The 19,958-nt window shown below is 42.7% G+C and overlaps 1 protein-coding gene across 9 annotated transcripts in view; it reads left to right on the top strand.

The window, feature by feature from the left end:
* Positions 1–4,486: 4,486 nt before the first annotated feature.
* The window catches only part of RNLS (renalase, FAD dependent amine oxidase), a 254,192-nt gene continuing 238,720 nt past the window's right edge, over positions 4,487–19,958 (top strand). For 2 of the 9 annotated variants that reach the window (XM_087863146.1, XM_087863147.1), the window contains exons 1-4: positions 4,499–4,786; positions 5,761–5,866; positions 6,688–6,830; positions 12,646–12,804. In XM_087863146.1, coding sequence (XP_087719272.1) covers positions 4,669–4,786; positions 5,761–5,866; positions 6,688–6,830; positions 12,646–12,804 — 526 coding nt within the window. In that variant the 5' untranslated portion in view covers positions 4,499–4,668. Of the gene's footprint in view, positions 4,787–5,311; positions 5,867–6,687; positions 6,831–12,645; positions 12,805–19,958 lie in introns of all 9 variants that reach the window. The other 7 variants (XR_015724878.1, XM_045802374.2, XM_045802375.2 and 4 more) reach the window with 7 other exon arrangements.

Genomic DNA, 19,958 nt, shown 5'->3' with positions numbered 1-19,958 from the left:
ATGATAATAAGTCACGGGAAATCATGTGGAACTATACAACTGGTAAGGTAAATATACAGTTAAATTCAGAATACTCTCATGTTTCACGGTGGTGGTAAATCTCGAAATTCCCTTTGTAAAGCTAGTCAAGAGCAACTGTGAAAGGAAAGGTAGGAAAGGAGAATCTGCTTGACCACAAAGGCTTTTACAGATATTAGTAAAAAGTACTTTCAACATCGAGAATGTGGAAATTGACTTCCTTAAAATTATAACTGTCTGGCATTTAGAAAATCTTCCTTTGAAAAAAAAATCTTCCTTTACTTATACGTATCCCGTTCGAGGACTACTGTCCTACCCAATACTTCAGTTCCTTTCGCAATATCCCCCATTGTGCTCATCCCGGTTTTGCTTGAAAGTGTTGCAGTTGGAGAACTACGTCGCGAGGAAAGGTGTTCCAGTTTTAGATGTATCTACTTAAAATTATTCCTTAAATATCTTCTTTGAGTGAGGCCAGAATCTACTCAACTGATTTGAGTATACTGACATACTCAAGTATTTTTGTCTCTGAAGGTCTTTTACATACATGAAGATGACTTTCGTGTTTTCCTGAAGTTTTCTTCAGGCTAGAAATCTCTATCCCTCGTACATATCCAAGTAAGATAATTTCAAGTCCGCTTACCATCCTGGACATTTTTCTTTGGAATGGCACCCATTTCTGAATGATCCTCTTAAACTCTGGTGTCCAGCACTGAACATAGTATTCTAAATTTTCTTTTTTAAAAGATTTTATTTATTTATTTGACAGAGAGAGAGAGAAAGCCAGCGAGAGAGGGAACACAAGCAGGGGGAGTGGGAGAGGAAGAAGCAGGCTCATAGTGGAGGAGCCTGATGTGGGGCTTGATCCCAGAACGCAGGGATCACGCCCTGAGCCGAAGGCAGACGCTTAAGGACTGCGCCACCCAGGCGCCCCAAGAGCCGAATGTTTAACCAACTGAGCCACCCAGGCTCCCAGGCCAAGTAAAATTCTAAGCCCTCTTCCCTGATTCTGTAAAATTATTTTCTAGATACGAGGGTAAGACTTCGAATAACCTTGTCCATTTTTGTTGTTGCTGTTAAATTTGTTTTAGTGACTTCTACTGAAATCTCTTAAACTGCTGATCTTTAAATAACCCTATGAGGCTATTCATCTTGATTTTATGCCATCTAAAAACTGTTAGATTTGCCATCGATGATTATCAAAGTTATCAGTAACACAGTTAGTGAGAACAGACATCCTTTGTGGACTGGCATGATATTTTTATATTATTCCAGTCATACTATACCATAAAAAGCACTCTCTGAGAAAGTATTTTCAATACTGAAACTGCCCCACTGAATTACCGTTCGGCCTATCTTAGTTTAAGCGTTATCCTTGGAAGGCTTGTATACCTTCCAGGCAAACAGTTAGTGAGCTCTGTTTCTGAGAATTCTAACTTTGATTCTAGTTGCCAGGGATGCTGTATTGACTATGACAATGTTTCTGCCCTCTTGGTGCATAAATTCTATTAAGTAAACGATACATAAGTAAGTAGGTAAGAAAACAAGATACCTTCTAAACGTGCTCAAGTGACATGAAGAAAATTAAACAGGTTAGTGGAATAGAGTCACAGGGTGGTTGTTTTAAGTCCAATGGTTAGAGAAAGCTCTCTTTAGGTGATTTTTAAGCAGAACTTAAATGAACAGAAAGAATCAGTTTTGCAAAGGTCAGGAATAGGAAAGAAGAGAAAAGGTCAAGGTGACTAGGAAGAGCAAATATAAACACACCCGTCCTCACTATTTTGCAATCTTACTTTCTTTAGTTGTCTAGTCATTCTCAAATTTCCCAGAAAGATAACACTAGAACCAGTAGCCAACCACTGACTACGACCCTACAGTTATATCTCTGGACTAGCGTAACCCATTCTGGAGGTTGGGGATGGTGGCTAAGGTGGGTGGCTATGCTAGTCCCTAAAGACTAATGAGAAATCACAAGCCACCACGGCTACCTCTATTCAATGGTCATAACAATCCCAAATTCTATATAACTTTTTAAAGAACATATTGTCGATCACACCAGAAAAGGAAAAGAGTGAAGAATTAATGCAAATTAACAATACTGGAAGCAAGTAAAAAACAATACTGGAAACACAATTAAAAAAACAACACACAAGTATGCTCTGTACTCAAGAACTACATAAGCAAGGGCTTACTGCTTTCACAGATACGTGGAAAATCGGAGGATGTGTTCGGGGAACATAAAATCTCAACTATAGCACAGGACATACGAAGGTTACCAGGGTAAAATATAAACGGGGAAATATCACTGAACACTTTTTATGCCAAGCAGTTGAACTTGATTCTGTATGAAACCAAGAGCTACTGAAAGTTTTCTGAGAATGGTAGTGATGGATCCAGCTCAGTGGAGAACACAGATTAGGAACGGGGAGCCTGAGTAGAAAGTGGTTATAATAATCCAGTTAAGAAGTAATGACTGCTTGGGGCACCTCGGCGGCTCAGTTGGTTAAGCGTCCCACTCTTGATTTCAGCTCAGGTCACAATCTCAAGGTGAAACTGAGCCCTGGGTCCAACTCTGAGATCAGCATGGAGTCTGCTTGAGATTCTCTCTCCCTCCTCCTCTGCCCCCCACCCATGCTCTCTTTCTCTCTCTCTCAAAAAAAGTCATGATTACTTGAATTTAAGTAATACATTAATCTGTTGGTGATTACTTTCAAAATGCTAAATATCCACAGCTGACAAGAATGCGGTAAAACAGTAGTACTTATCTGGTAGAAGTGGAAGCTGGATTTTTCTGGTGTAGAATTGCATGGGATTGAATGTAAGAGGCAGAGGAGAAGAGGTCAAAAAGACCAGAGGACTCCTAGTTAACAAGAGTGAGAAAAGAGAAGCTATTGAAGATGACCATGAGGTTTTAGGCCTGATTACACAAGAAATGAGGAAGAGGGAGATGGTGGACATGAGCAGAACAGACTCAAAACAATCCAGGAGGACCTGCCCTGGTCTCATCCTTGAGATACTGTGCGAACTTGGGCAAACTCACTTCAACTTGGTGTCTATATTTACATTATGTAAAATGCTGGTGGCAGAGGGCAGATGAAATAGATTACCTCAAATCTCCTTTCCGGACAATTCTGAGATTTTTAGAATGTAGTTTTGAAATCTTTGACTATAAACAACTTTAAGGCCAGGGTTGATTAACTTCCATCTAGCCTATCAGCTTTATTTTGTTTATACCAAATAAATTAATAAATGTATATAGCCTTTATAAAACATTTGAAGTTAATAGAAACATGTAACTACATCTGTTTCCTCTTGAATTTTTCTAATACTGCATATGTACTTGTCTCTGTGTATGTATACAGAACTCTGGGATTTTACTAGTTTTGTAGCTAGTTTTTCAGCATTATAGAATGAGTAATTTTCTATACATCCTTAAGCAGTTAAAGCCATATTTTCTTAGTAGCTTCATTAAGAAGTTTGGATAGCCACAATCAAATCAATTAAATCCCGTTGGTTGTAGATTTCCACGTTTCTAATAACATTGAGGTAAACACATTTTTACATAAATCTTAATGTAATTATCTATATATTATTTTCCCAAGATAAATATCTAGACCTGGTATGTCTCATTTACACAGTTTTAGGGCTTTTAATATATTAGTACTCCAGTTTGCTATTTATATTGTGTCCTGTGCATTTTGTAACATACAAGTTGTAAATAATTATGTATTTAAAGTTTTTCTGTTCCGCTCCATCTTTTATTTTTGTCTTTTTACAGACTATAATTCATCTATATTTTATCTATATTTTATCACATGTATGTAATATTGATTCATCACTAATTTGATGTATGGTAATTACTTCATGACAGGGACATAAACGAAAACTTCTAATTAACTGTTTTCATTGTCTGGCTATCGTTGTCAATTTCTTAGCACTTCTCATAGCTATTCAGTTTCTCTAGTTTTCCAGGTAATAATTTATCTACAATCTAGGGTAACTGAATTCTTTATTTTTTAATAGTTCATAGTTCTCATCGGTTTTTTTTTGTTTCACTGCGAATTTCCAGGACAATGTTGGGGGGAAACCAAGCAGTGAGAATAGCAGGTATCTTTGTCTTGCTCCTCTTATACTCCTCAGACCATTTGGAATGTATTCTGACCTAAAAATATTTACTCAAGAGCTGAGTGATCTCAAGTTTCCTGGTGAATCAAACATCTGTAATCGTTACAAATCTGACACGCTGACGTTACTGTCCCCATTTCACAGATGGAGAGACTGAGGCTCCAGTCGGAGAAGCTGCGTTCCTGCATTCGCACGTGCGTCGGGCGGAGGTGAGCCACCGCCTTCAGGCCTCGCGGGTGCGGTCCCTCCCCCCCGCCCCACGCACTGCCGGACTGCGGTGTCGCGCCCTCAGCGGCTCCAGCCCGGGGGCGGGCGCTCCCAGGCTCCATCCTGCATCCCAACCGGGCTCGGCGAGCCCAGGGGCGGCCATGGACTCCCAGCACCCGGGCGTGGCCCACCTCCCCACCGCGGCCCGCTGGCCTCCCGTCTGACCCCTGCCGGCCGGCCGGCGGAGCTGCGCGCGGGAGGGGCGGTCCTGGAGCGCGGAGCCCGAGAGCTGGGCGCGGCCTCGCCGCCAGAGCCAGGGCCATGGCGCGGGTGCTCATCGTGGGCGCCGGGCTAACGGGAAGCCTCTGCGCAGCGCTGCTCAGGAAGGAGGCGCCCCGTCCAGTGCACCTCGCGGTGTGGGACGAGGCTGGGGACTCAGGTGGGTCGTCGGGCGGTCGAAACCGGGGAAAGGAAGCCGGCGCCTACGGGTGGCCCACGCCGGTAGGTCTGTGGGAAAATGCGGTCACCCCGGCCGGCACCCCGTTGGCGACATGCGCAGTGCGCACCCGGTCACGTGACCCGAGCCTCCAGATCCCCGGAAAGGCCCGAGGGGGGCGGGAGTGGGCGGTGACCCCGGCGCCGGAGGGGGCGGGGAGAGGGGGGAGTGGGAGGAGCCCCGCGGGGCTGGGAGGGAGGAGCGGGAGGAGCGCTGGGCTGGAGGGGGGCGGGGAGCAGGAGGAGAGGGAAGATCCCCGCGCGGGTCAGGGAGGAGCGAGAGGAGGGAGGACGCCCGGGCTGGAGGCGGGGGGGGGGGGGGGCGGGGAGCGGGAGGAACCCTGCGCGGGTTAGGGAGGAGGGTGGAGCCTCTGGTAGGAGAAGGTGGGGAGCAGGGAGAGAGGGAACCTTGGTCACTTCGCCAGTCGGCGGGTTTTTATCTTGGCCGGGCCCTGCCTTCCTTCTGCAGACTGCGAGGATCCCAAAGTGCCCTTTGACCAGGACTTTACGAAGATCCAGTTTACAGACTCCACTTTTTCTCATGAAACCCGATTGCAGGCATGAAAACACGCTTTGAGTGATTCATTCCGACATTTTGTGCGGTATTTCGTTTTATGCTATCCATGCACCCATTCCTTTTATTTAACTGTGTGAATCCGGGGGCCAGGCACAGTGCCGAACACTGCTGCACCATTCATGTGTCCTTTTTAAAAAATCCCTCGCAGTGACCAAATTGTCTCCATGAACTGCTTCCTGACAATGGTAGAGGACAAAGCCCAAAACTAAAACAGAACAGCACAAAAAAAAAGTCCTTTTTTAATACACCCGTTAAGTAATCCATTTGGCCTCACGTGAGGTGAATTAATTGCAGAAGGTTCATTCTGATGCACAAAGATGTTTCTTGTGAATGAATCCAAGGGGGAAGAATGAGTACAGCCAGGAGTCCCTACAATCCGCAGAGCACAGTTGACTTGGGTGCCCAATACATCACCTGCACGTCTCACTATGCCAAACACCACCAAAGGTGAGTTAGTTGAAAGGGGAGGAATCGTTCTTCGTGACTGTATGATGTAAAAAGATATAAATCATCCATTTTTAACAGGGTGACACTTTGCCTCTAGTAATATAGTGAGGATATTGTAATATTATCATTGCTGATGGCATTAGCGGTAAGAGGTTAGCCTGAGTAAAGTGGGAAAGCTGGAGTCCGTGCCTCCCAGGTGGTCGAGAAGATCACATGAGATGTTACATCACGAGGGCTCAACTGAAACATGAATTTCTGTGTTGTGTTGAGGAAGAGGACAACTAGTCAATCTTCACTAAGTTCAAAATGGGTAGACTGCATACCTTTCTACCTTCACTGACTTTAATTTTGAGATATACAAGAAAATAGGCCTTCACCTAATGTCAGCAAAAAGATTTAATTGTCAAAATGTTTCTGTTCTTCACCTGAATTATGGTTTATTAATTTTTTAAATAATAATTTTTTATTATGTTATGTTAGTCACCATACAGTACATCCTTAGTTTTTGATGTAGTGTTCCATGATTCATTATTTGCATATTATGGTTTATTAATTTTTTTGAAGTAAGCTGTATGCCCCACATGGGGCTTGAACTCACAAACCCCAAGACCAAGAGTTACATGCTCTACGGACTGAGCCAGCCAGTATTATGTTTTTGAATTATGTTTTTTTAACACAAAACATACACTGAGTTGATCATATGAAGATTTCTAGTTATTATTTAGAATGATAATCTCTAAGAATTCTTGGAAGAGAATGTAGTATTTTTAAACTAACTGATTGTGGTTTATAATTATATCATATATATTGATTTATTTCAGTTTTTATGATGACCTGTTAGCTCTTGGCATTTTGAAGCCCCTGACTGCTCCTATTGAAGGGATGGTGATGAAAGAAGGAGACTGTAACTTTATGGCACCTCAAGGAATTTCTTCAATTATTAAGCATTACTTGAAAGAATCAGGTGGGGGATAGGATTTTCTCTGCTTTTTTTTAATATTGGCATTTAAGGATAAAAGTTGTATACATAATTAAATATTAATACTATAAAGAAAGTTATAAAATAGATGTTCTCCTCTTTACCACTCAATAGCTAATTTTCTTTTCCTGAAGTAATCCCTAATAATAGTTTTCAATGTATGCTTCTAGAAAAAAGTTTATGCATCTGTCTATTGATCTATATGGCTGCGTCTATTTATTTATTCATGTGTGTTTATATTTATTCTTTTTAAATATACAAATGGGATTATTTTTCGTAAACTGACACCTTGTTTGGTCTGTATATAATAAATCAACCCCACCCCCGCCAATTATCTATCTGTCTACCTCCTATTGGTTCTGTTTCTCTGGAGAATCCTAATACATCATCATAGACTGAATCATATCTTAGGTCTATTTTCATAACAACAAATTCAGTATGCTTCATTCTTTTCAATGCCTGTTCAGTATTACGTTATTTATTTATAAATAAATAAATACATTGTGTAAGTGTTAGCTTTCTGGAAAATATTTAGGTTGTTGGTGGGGGTGAGGGGTTGTTTTGGTTTTTGCTAATCCCAATATTGCTGCATTGTTTAACCCTGACACACTTCTTTTTTTTTTTTTTTTTTTAAAGATTTTATTTATTTATTCGACAGAGATAGAGACAGCCAGCGAGAGAGGGAACACAAGCAGGGGGAGTGGGAGAGGAAGAAGCAGGCTCATAGCAGAGGAGCCTGATGTGGGGCTCGATCCCGTAACGCCGGGATCACGCCCTGAGCCGAAGGCAGACGCTTAACCGCTGTGCCACCCAGGCGCCCCAACCCTGACACACTTCTATAAGCATATCTGTAGGACCAATTTCTAACAGGACAGTAGCGGTGTCAAATGGTATTGTGAATTTTTAATTAAACTAGGTCGTTCCATCTATTCCTCTTAAAGAATATCTCATCATCAACAGCGAATGAGGAGGGGCCTGGGTGGCTCAGTCGGTTAAGCATCACACTCTTGGTTTTGGCTCAGGTCATGATCTTAGGGTGGTGAGATGGAGCCCCAAGTTGGCCTCTGAGCTCAGTAAGGCTCTGCTTGAGATTCTCTCCCTCTCCCTCTGCCCCTCCCACTCATGTTCTCTCTCTCTAAAATAAATAAATCTTTAAAAAATTTTTAAAAAAGCAGTGAATGAGAATTTCTCTTTCTGTACATCTTGATATTATGGAGATTTTTAATATTTGCCAGTGTGATAGGTTACAGCTGGTGTCTTTTTGTATTTTGATTTGCATTTATGTAATTATGAGTGAGTTTATGCATTTTTGTGTTTTTAGTGAGCTCATTCTATCTTTTTTTCTGTGAATTTCTTAGTTATAACCTTTGCCCATTTTCTATTAGGATTTTCATTTGTTTTGAAAATGATGTTTTTTTAAAAAAGATGATAAATGATCTTGGATGATAAACAATTTGTTTTTTTAAACAGAAGTAAATTTCTTGATGAATCATAATTAAGTAACTTGCCCAATTCAAGATCACTGACCAAAGGTGCTGAGAAGTTTTGTTTCATAAGCTATTTCCAGAATAATTACGGTTTTGATCTTCTTCATCAAATATTACTTATTGAGAACCCCAGGAATCCCCGATAGTAGGCAAGGGAGAGGTCGGTGAGATCGAATATACAGATAGCATGGGAATATAGTAGATGTCATTCTGGTTAGACCATTTCTCCATCTACTATTCAGTCTATGATGGTGTATTACTCAGGATTTTCCAGAGAAACAGAGCCAATAGGAGATTGATATAATAGGATGTGTGTGTGTGTATAATAGGATATATTCATATATATATATGATTCATTATAAAGAATTGGCTCGTGATTAGGGAGTTTGGCAAGTGTCAAGATCTGCAGGATGAACTGGCAAACTGGAGGCAAAGGAAGAGCTGATTTTTCAATTCAAATCTGAATACAAGGAGGGGAAAAAACCCAAAAAACCTTGTCCCGGTTTGAAGGCTGTCAGCCAGGAGGAATTCTTCACTCTTGGGGAGGGTCAGTCTTTCTGTTTTCTTCAAGCCATTGGCTGATTGGGTAAAAGCCATCTACATTCGTTAGGGAGGGTAATCTGCCTTGCTCAAGTCTACCAGTTTAAATGTTAATCTCATCCAAAATCACCCTCATAGATGGACCCAGAATAATATTTGACCAAATATCTGGGCACTCCATGACCCAGTCAAGTTAATCCATAAAATTAACCATTACAGAATGGGATACCATTGGATATTTTGTAGAATGTCACCATCATCTTCATAAATTGCTGCCATATAACTTTTAAAAATCTCATTTCCATCATGATTTGACACAATTTAGATGTGCATGTTTACTGAAATCCTCAAGTACTTACTGTGTTATATATCCATCCGTGTGTGCACACATCCATTCAGTAAACACTTACTGAGTACTTACTGTATGCCAGACACTGTTTCGGGTGCTAATAATACAAGAACCAAAGTCCTTGCCCTCTTAGAGCTGATAGTCTGGCAGAGGGACAGTCCTTGAATACACAGTATCTACATCCTTCTTTTGGGTGGATGTTTGGGAGGATATATGTGTTCTATTCCAATTTTGCTTTCGAAGCTCTTGGGAAAAGAGGTCATATTTAATTACTTGTGGCTCACATAGAATTTAGCAGTAGCCTGTACATAGTAGGTAGGTTTCATATAGATTTCTCTATCTGTATCTATTTCTATATATGTATATGTACGTATGTATATTGGAGTTGTTAAATATATTTAATACAGTTGTTAAATATATTTAATATAGTTATATATATTAGGTGACTATCAGTTTTAAAATAACCAATTCTTAGTAACCTGTTTATATTTTCAGTTTGTCCAGCCTCTTGAGACAAAGATTTTGTAGATTTTTTATCACTATGTAAAATATTATTTATTTCAAAAAGTAATTTAAAAAAATACAAACTCCTGGTAGAAAGTTTGGAAGATACAGAAAAATAGCAGGAAAAATGTCACTGTATATGTCAACAATAAGTCCATTTTGTGACCTACTTTCTGCTTTTTTAAAAAATGAATTTCTATGTAATTGAGTTCAAGGTCTGTATAATTTGAGTGTATATAAACGATTTCTTCGTTTATTTTAATTTTATCTTTGTAATACTTCAAGTGTCTTTCCCCCTTTATCCAGATCTGTTGTTACAGAATTTATAGACCTTATCTGTACTATTTTAAATTTTACAATTGTACCTTTTTAAACATCCTTTAAGCTTCTGTAAAGCTTTCTTTCCACTGAATGGTCCACAAAAGTGTTTTAGTGTTTCCACAACGTAAGTGAGAGAGTTTCTAGAATCAGAATCACCTGGACTGAAGTCAACGTTCTGCCTTCCCCTTCCTAGCTATGTAATAATAGGAAAGTTTAAACATTTATACCCTGGTTCTTTCATTGGAAAAATGGGAGTAGTAACAGTACCCACTACAAAGTGTTATCATGAGGACTATGGGATATAATGCATTCATTGTCAACCCAAGCAAATAATGGGCTATGTACATAGCAACCTCTTGATAAATGTTGGTTTAGAAAATAATCTCCTTGAATGAAGGTGACCTTTCCACAAGAACCCAAACTGTCAAGTCATTCTGAAAACACTCTACAGTTTGGAATCAATTAAGTTTACAGCCCCACAATCTGTAGTCATTTAGATTGGACCAGACTTCCAGGGAAATTATCTGTATGGGATACATCTAATCGTGTATGCTTTAGAATGCGTTCAAATCTCTAAAGCCAGTACTTAACTAGAACAACTTCCCATGACAGTGGCCTGAGGCACAGGGATTCTGAGTCAGTAGGTCTGGCTTGGGTCTCAGAATGTACATTTCTAACAGGTTCTGAGATGCTGCTGTTGCTGCTGGTCTGGCGTCCACACTTAACCACTGACATACACCTTGCAGAATATTTTGGGACCATTGGGATACATGTCCAAGACATTTGGCTGGGTATGGAGAATTTCTAGGTCAGTGGACTTCAGTTCCCTGAAACACACATACCCGCTCACCATGGCCAATAACCATGCAAAGCTCTTTTCAGGGAATATTATAAGAAAACACAATGGAATAAAACATAAAAAATGACTTGACTTACTTGAGGTCCAGATCAGGGCCAGAACCAGAGTGAGGTGAGTAAGGTGGCCAGGTCAGGGTGAGACGTTCTAAATATATAGAACCAAGTGAAGAGGAACTGTTCAGGCTGGAGTGGAGACAGTGGGTAGGAGTTGAAAGCTCCTCCAGGAGCCTTAGGGAAAGCCTCAGACAGGTTGGAGGTGACTCACTAGCCCTTGCTCTAATCTACGAGCAGAATGATGCTAATTGCCTCAAAGAGGTGGACCATTGGGCCCAGTTAGCACTTTGTTCTTTCTAATATATTTGCATTTGATCTAAAAAATGTGAATGTTTACAGTGTTGTGGCAGGATTCGAGGGACAGTGAAGGCATCTGAGCTCAAGCGACGTGAGGGACAGAAACGGGTATTTTTGGATAGATAAGACATACCTGAAACATACCGATATTTTGAAGCAATGTCAGAATGATGGCAGAGGGACCTCATAGGTGAGGGGGATCACACTGAGCTGGAGTAGCTACAGGAAGGAGGCTGCAGGGCCCCGGGTGGACGTAAGCCAGTTTTTCAGTGGCTAGGATCGCGAGGTGTCCCCGGTAATGATGAACAGGATCTTTCAACGTGCTTTTTTGTCTTCTTTCTTCATTTCTTGCTTTTTCTGTTCCCGAGGCTGCGTAGAAGTAGATTTGTTTTTAAATTAAAGTTTTCTGAAAATTGAAATGTGAGGTAAGTGCTTGGTCCCAAGGAGACTTAGTGATCCAGTTATATTTTCTTGTCTTTTGGTTTATGGTTTCTGATTCATTCTCTTCTTCAGCAGGTACTTACTAAATCCCTAGTATGTGCCAAGTACTGTACTGTATATGCGATACAGTATTCCCAGAAACAAAACAGGCATAGTTCCTTGCCTGTGGGCTCTGAGGTGGACGGCACAGGCCAGGACTCACAGTGAACTCATGCCCCGTGAGAGGAACCCCACTCTCTGAGGTGGACGGTGATTAATAGGGAAAAAATGTTAATCAAATACCTATATCCAAGTAATTATTAATAACTATATCCATTAATAATAATAATTAATAACTATATCCAAGTAATTATTCTTGGTGATAAAGAAGAAAAATGCAATGAGAGGACATGCTCGATTGTATTTCTCTTAATTCCAGTTCTTCTTAATAAAGGTCCACCACCGAGGGCTTGAATTTCTTTTACAGACACCTTTTTCAGGTTTAAGACGGAATCTTAATTTCTTTGATAGGGAATATGGCTCTTCTTGCTATTTCTAGAATTGTTAACACCTTCACTAAAGTGTATTCCTGCTCCACAAAGATCATGAGCTTTAGACATGGATGGATATAGTTTTACGTCATGGGGTGACATTTCTGAATTTGTTTCCTTGTTTGTGAAATTAATTGGTACAGTGTATATCAAGTGCCTGTTACAGTCCTGGCATATAGTGGCTGCTTAATGAAAGACAGTTGTACTTGTAGTAATGGTTTTTTACTCCAGGGCAGGCATCGATCCCAGGGTCTAAGGAGCCAGAATGAGAGGAATTCCTACCAAATGAGAAAGGGAACCCCTAGAAGCGAGCCTTCACTGTTTAATTCACGGGAACAGATTCAGTTGTGACTCTTCTCTTTCTCCTCCTTCATGTTGGAAATCCTGATAATGTGAACACGACTTCGCTTTTGGAACAGGTGCTGATGTCTGCTTCAGACACTGTGTGACCCAGATCAACCTGCGAAATGACAGGTGGGAAGTCTCCAAGGAAACAGGTCTCCCTGAGCAGTTTGATATTGTTGTCCTCACCATGCCAGTTCCTCAGATCCTGCAGCTGCAAGGTGACATCGCAAACTGTGAGTCCCAGCCTGCGCCGTCCACCTCAGAGAGTGGGGGTCCTCTCATGGAGTGTGAGTTCACTGTGAGTCCACTTCAGAGTGGGGTTCCTCTTATGGAGCATGAGTTCACTGTGAGTCCTGGCCTGTGCCGTCCACCTCAGAGAGTGGGGTTCCTCTCATGGAGTGTGAGTTCACTGTGAGTCCACTTCAGAGTGGGGTTCCTCTTATGGAGCATGAGTTCACTGTGAGTCCTGGCCTGTGCCGTCCACCTCAGAGAGTGGGGTTCCTCTCATGGGGTGTGAGTTCACTGTGAATCCACCTGAGAGAGTGGGGTTCCTCTCATGGGGTGTGAGTTCACTGTGAGTCCACCTCAGAGAGTGGGGTTCCTCTCATGGGGTGTGAGTTCACTGTGAGTCCACCTCAGAGAGTGGGGTTCCTCTCACGGGGCATGAGTTCACTGTGAGTCCCAGCCTGCGCCGTCCACCTCAGAGAGTGGGGTTCCTCTCATGGGCCGTGAATTTGGTATACTTCTCTTAGCAAATGGTACATTGTGGATTCTGTTGATTTGTGTGTTTTAAAAACTGATACTGTGGCCTTGTTCATGATATTAGTCTAGGTCAAACTGAAACCCATAGAATTTTTTTTAACTAGTTAAAACTTGAACATTTTTCTTACTTCCCTTGCTTTTAAGAAGTAAATATTTTTGATGGACATGCAGTTGTTTGGCCTAAAAGAAGACCAGTCTCTTTGTGGCCATCCTGGAGATAAGAAGGTTTTTATGATATAAGAATTGATTACGTCGTACACCTGGGTGGCTCAGTCAGTGAAGCGTCTTGCCTTCAGCTCAAGTCATGATCTCAGGGTCCTGGGACTGAGCCCCCATTGGGCTCCCTGCTCAGTGGGGAGACTGCATCTCCCTCTGCTCCTCCCCCTGCTTGTGTGTGCTCTCTCTCGTCCACTCTCTCTCTCAAATAAATAAATAAAACCTTAAAAAAAAAAAAAGAATTGATTACATCAACCCCCGGGAAACCTCATCTTGGATTGCTCTTGAGTGTGAGTCTCATGTTCTTGCCTGTTTGGAACTTGTTGGAGCACCTTTTACCTGGCTTTTCCCCTTCTTTTTTAAATTTTATTTTTATTTTTAATTTTTTTAATTAGTTATTTGAGAGGGAGAGAGAGAGAGAAAGAGAGAACGAGTGGGAGGGAGAGGGAGAGACAATCTGAAATAGACTCCACGCTGAGTGCAGAGCCTGACGTGGGGCTGGATCTCATGACCCTGAGATCATGACCTGAGCCGAAACCAAGTGTGGGAGGCTCAACTGACGGCACCACCCAGGTGCCCCTCCCCCTCCTTTTTTTTTTTTTGAAGATGGCTTTGAGATATAATTCACAGACCATACAGTTCATCTATTTAAAGTGTACATTTCCGTGGTTTTGGGTGTACTTACCTATATATGCTACCATCACCACCATCAACTTAGGAACATTTTCATCACCTTGAAAAGAAACCCCATATCCTAAAGCATTCGCCTCCATCCCTCATCTTTATCTCCGTCCCAGCCCTAAGCAAACAGTAATCTACTTTGTATCTCTATAGATTTCCCTATTTCCTGGATTCTTAAGAAAAGCCCTTCTGTGGCTCTGCTTTGCCTCTACCTACCTCACTGTCTTTCCCTGTCTTCCATCATGTCTGACTGAGCCTGACACAGCAAAGTCATTGACTTCTAGAAAATACTCAGCTTGCCTTGAAGGGTTCCTTTCGCTCCGTTCCTTGAGCTCTTGCTTTAGAGAGATCATATATTCCTTCACTGTCTTCAGGTCATTGCCTCAGTGTTTGTTGGACTAATCGGCTTCCAGCCAAATTTTTCTGAAATGTATTTTCCATCAGCTCATTTGTTCTGTTACGTTCTGTTGTCTTCCTTATTTTGTCTGCATCGGTCCCTCTCTGATTATTACCCATCTTTCCACAGCGCTATTTCTGTCAACTTCATGAAGAATAGTGTTGTCAGGAAAGGCCACACATTTCAGTAAAAGTACGTTGCTTAGTGATCATAATGATTGGATGCTACTAATCATTAATATAATAATGTTTTTATTAACATGGAAAGATTCCACCATATTTTTAAATTAGAAAAGGTATGTAGATGCATTTGTGTTTCTTTTCTATCTACCAAAAATAGTTTGACAGAAACATATTGACATTGTGATTGCTTGAAGATGATTTTCATTTTCTTCCTTATAATTTTTTGAATAGTCATAACTTTAAAAATAAGGAGAGTTTACTTTGACTATAAAAAATGATAATGTTGACACCATTTAAAAAATATATCATGCTGAAAAGGAAGTAGAACTTTTTTCCTTTTCCTTTTTATTGGAGGCGTATGGTGGGATATGTAGGGTCCTTAAGATGAAAACATTTACAAGCAGAACCTGGGTGGCTCAGTCGGTTAAGTGTCTGCCTCCGGCTCAGGTCAGGGTCCTGGGAGCGAGCCCCATATCAGGCTCCCTGCTCAGCAGGAAGTCTGCTTTTCTCTCTCCCCCCACCCCTCCCCCCACTCATGCTTTCTCTCTCGTTCTCTCAAATAAGTAAATAAAACCTTAAAAAAAAATAAAACGTTTATGAATGATTGACTTGGTGCACTTGACTGAGGGTAAGGATCTTTGGGTTTTGTATTGGCTCAAATCAGAATCGGACCCCATGTAAATAAGTCTGTGTTTAGTTCATTGTTATGAAAGAAGCTACCCTGGCCGTAAAGGTTAAAACAGAATGCCCAACAATAACCCTTTACCACCTAGGGGTCTAAAACAAAGGGATTATTTATTTACTTGAGAGACAGAGAGAAAGAGGGAGGGAGAGAGAGTGCAGTGGAGGGGCAGAGGGAGAGGGAGAGGATCTCAAGTGGACTCCCCACTCAACGAGGAGCAGGGTGCGGGGCTCCATCCCAGGACTCTGAAATCATGACCTGAGCCAAAATCAAGAGGCTCGACCGACTGAGCCACCCAGGTGCCCCTAAGACAAAGGGATCAAAAACATCTGCTTTCTCTTTTAAGTTATAAATCTCAACACTGAGCTCAATATGAGGATTGTTAATGTCTTCTCTCTGTATTTTTCGGAGAGCCTTAAATACGTGCTTGTTTGATTATTACACGATTACATCACGGTTCCCAGGAGGAAGACCTCCATCTACGAAGCCACGTGCTGCCACCTCGTGGACACTCTGTGTATTGCAGTTCTCCTCAATTTTTAAACTAGAGAGGATTCGGAATATACGTAAAACTGGCTGTAATTTAAAAAACCCCACAGTGTCACAGGGAAATCAACTTAGGCCCACGATAACTGACTGACAGTACTCAGAAGTGCAATGCTAGTCAGTGACAGGCCTCGCCTTCCTACAAACTGAGCAGCCCAGAGCCTTTGCTTTCATTGTGTTTCCTTCTCATCCTGCCCCCCTTCTAAATCACCCTCTTGGATCAGTACAAATACCATCTCTGATGTGAAAGACTTCCCTGTTGATTGCACGTGGTCTGGCTTTTCCCTCCCCACTGCTCTCTCCTTATTTTGCTTTTTACGGAGGACACGGAGCTACTTTTTTTTTTTTTTGGCCAATTATTTATTACATTTATTACATTATTCCAAGTGGGAGAACAGGGAATCTTCATGGCCCATTCAGACAACGTCTTATAATTCATGATTCACCTTCTGGTTCCATAACTGTGCTGCTCTCTATGTGTTAATACCACAGGGTTTTCTCACTTAATCCCCATAATGATTATTTCCATTTTTGGTGGTGATGCTCAGATGTGAACCCGTTAGTGAGACTCTGGAGCCCATACTCCTAACTGGTTACACCCAGCTCTCCAGTACGTACTTCACCTTAGACCACCTGTTACTAATGGTTTCCTGCAGGTATGACTTCCCACAGTGTCCTGCTCTCTCCTGATCACCGTGTTTTCTGAACTTCCCTAATGCAGATTGCTAATTAAAAATTAAGGGGTGCTTCTGAGAAGATTTTGATTCCTAGGGTTTGGGTAGGGCCCAGGAATCTATATCTGTAATAAGCACCCCATGGGGATTTTTTCCTCCCAGTTACATCTGGGATTCGGTCCTATTTAACACTCATCAGAGTTTATTGTGATTCGTTTTTCAGTGTCTTCTGCACTGAGCCATAAAAATCCATGAGGAAGGGGCTCCCGTGGGCCAGTCTGTCCCCACCCAGCATCAAGTACCATGTCGCACACAGACCCACACACCGCTGGCTGAAGGAACAGCATCTGTTTTATTCCCCAACTTCATTATAAGGTCCCTGTGGTCAGATGACCTTGGAGTCTACTGGTTCTGGTTTGGTTCCCTGTTTGGGTGCTGGGATAAAAGGGTGAACCTTGGGCAGACCAGAGAGTTTCAGGACTGGAAGGGACCTTGGGGCTTCTTCCACCTTGACCTTGGAGATGAGGAGTCTCGGACGTGATGTGCCCTCTACAAGAGCACACAATTCCGTGGGGGCCACACAGGAGAAAGTGTGGTTGAGAAAAAGGAGGCTCCTTTCAAATATCATTATTGCCTTGATTTCATGTTTCCTACACATTTATTTATTATTTATTTATTTTAAAAGATTTATTTTAGAGAGGGGAGTGGGGGCAAAGGAGAGAGGGAGCAGGAGAGGGAGAATCCCAAGCAGCCTTCATACTCAGCACAGAGCTGTGCGGGGCTCAATCCCATGACTGCAAGATCATGACCTGAGCCAAAACCAAGAGTCGGACGGTGAACCAGTTGAGCTACCCAGGTGCCCCCATGTTTCCTACACATTTGAATAGAACTCTTCTTTGAGCTGCGATGGAGTCTCTGGGTCTGAATCCACGTATGAGGGCTTCCCTGCTGGAGTTCTCGCCTCCTCCCGCTGGGAGTGTAGCATAGCCAGTGAAAAGACTGGGGAGAACAGAGTAGAATGCAGCAGGTGGGACGTGGTGAGCGACTCTCAGGCATGAGAAGCATGGAAGGTTCCGGTCCTTGCGCCGTGCTGCCTCCCACATGCCTAGATGGAAGGAATGCATACGTTCAAGGTCTCCTGATGAACATTTCCTTAATGGTTTGGTATGGTATCTCACAGCCTTAATGCCAGAATGGTCATTTTTTTCTTGAGATAGGAAGGAACAGGCAAACGAACCAGGTCAGGTACTGGCACCTTGGGGTGCACCCCTCCTCCTCCCCTTTGTATGCTAAGGAGCTGTCACTCCTGCTCCCGTCAGATGCCTTCACAGAAGTGAGAACCGTATTCATCTGAGCAGACACATGGTCAGATAGCCCCAGGGGAAAAACACGCTAGTCCTCTCCTGCCTTGACCCCATGAAACACTGCTAATTTTAGACCAAAGGCCTCAGGCTGCCTGACGTTACTTAAAGACGCAAATGAATGAAAGCAAAAGGTCTACACAGAGCACATCAGAAGGGTCACCGAGAGGAAGCTGAGGGAGAGGCAGGGACAGTTGTAGAGCTGGTCTCCTTCCTTCAGGAATCCTGCTCTACTCCGGGCTCCTGGAATGAACCATATTCTTCGTGCATTTGCTCCTAAAGCTCCCCTTGCCTGGAATACTTGGACACGTGCTCTGTTCTCCCTCCTTTGGGACCCAGCCCCGGGCCCGTGAGTTCCCGGGCTCCTCTGACAGCTCTGTTCTTCAGGGGAAGCACCTCAGAGACTTCTCCAGCACTGCGTCTTTACATTCATTTAGCTTCTGACATTTGCTCCCCTGCAGAAGACAGTTAAGAGCACCGACGGAGGGAGCCAGAGTTGGTAACCCAGCCGTGCCGCTCACAGTGTGGGCGATTTGGGGCAAGCTACTTAACGTCTCTGAGCTCTTGTGTACAAAATGAGGATAACAAACATGATCTACCTGTGGGTTCATAGTGAAGACTCAGTGAGATACTCTGAGTACAGACCTTGTCAGGGCGCTGGACACATAGTAAGCACATTGCTGTTATTAATACTCTTGGTGACTTTTTCATGTTTGTGACTTCTTTACCACTAGGGGAAAGGTCTGGGTATCTGTTTAAGGGGTGGAATGCTTGCTGTTGGGAATTAAGGCAGCCAGAAAAATCCCGTGTATCAGTAAGGATATCGGAAACACAGTGGGGAACATTACTTTGCCCTTGCGCAAAACGATGGCGTCTTTGTATCCAGAATCCTGTGTAGTCACCTTGTGTTAGAATCTACAACACTGTGGTGCAAGGAATGTCCGTTTCTTTGTTTCTCTAAGTTTACAAATTACCCATTCCACCTACCTGATAGGACACCCTCCCTCGTCATCATTAGGGCTTCTTCCCTTCCCTTTGGGGTCACACACGGGAATTCCAGGCTTCTGTAGTGCAGGGAACTGGGGAGGCATGGCACCTGAGTGCATAAGGTTGCCAGCATTATTGGAGCTCCTCTGCTATGTAGGCTGGGGCCCAGCCTGGTCCTCTGACATCAGTCAGCCTGGCAGGACTCAGGGATGCCTCATGGGACAGCCGCGCACAGACCTAGAGGCCTTTCCACTGCTCTGAGAGCCCAGAGGCATGCTGCTCGCATGTTCTGCGGCAAGGTGCCTCCTGGGCAGGGCACACAGGTGGGAGCCAGGTCTCTACCCAGACAGGAACCCCACAATCCCCTGCCCCTTAGACATTTAATGTCCAGCCCCTACCTCCCCATTTTCAGGGATCCACCACCTCGATCCCTCTTATCCTGCAAGAGAAAGATGCTTCACTTCCTTCTGACTTCGTGTGGGTTGAGGGTGGGAGTTATCCCAACCTTGAGAAACACACCACTGAGCATCTCTTTCCTAGACTGGAGGGTGAGGAAGGGAGAGTTGGTTTTCCCTAAATAACTCATCTTGGTAAATCCTTTAATTTCTGGTTGCTATATGATAGCAAAGATATAATAAAAGTACAGAAGATCTCAAGAAGGCAAACTGTAATGACTGAAGAATCACATGCATATATGAATGTAGGCTGAAAGAAATGAAAACTTCTTTATGGAGAAATGTAGGGCTCCACAGCTCTGCAATGGCAATGGATACAGGTATATGTAGGCATATGTGTGTGTATTTAATTATAAATGAGGAGAACATGGATTTGCTTTTAAAATTCTAGAATATAACCACTAAAGGAGGAACAGCAACCTTGAAGCCTTCAATAGATAATTT

This window comes from Ursus americanus, chromosome 6 (assembly GCF_024610735.1).
Source record: "Ursus americanus isolate L20-20 chromosome 6, mUrsAme1.1.p, whole genome shotgun sequence".
NCBI classification, from domain to species: Eukaryota; Metazoa; Chordata; class Mammalia; order Carnivora; family Ursidae; genus Ursus; species Ursus americanus.
This window is presented reverse-complemented; position numbering and strand designations above follow the sequence as displayed.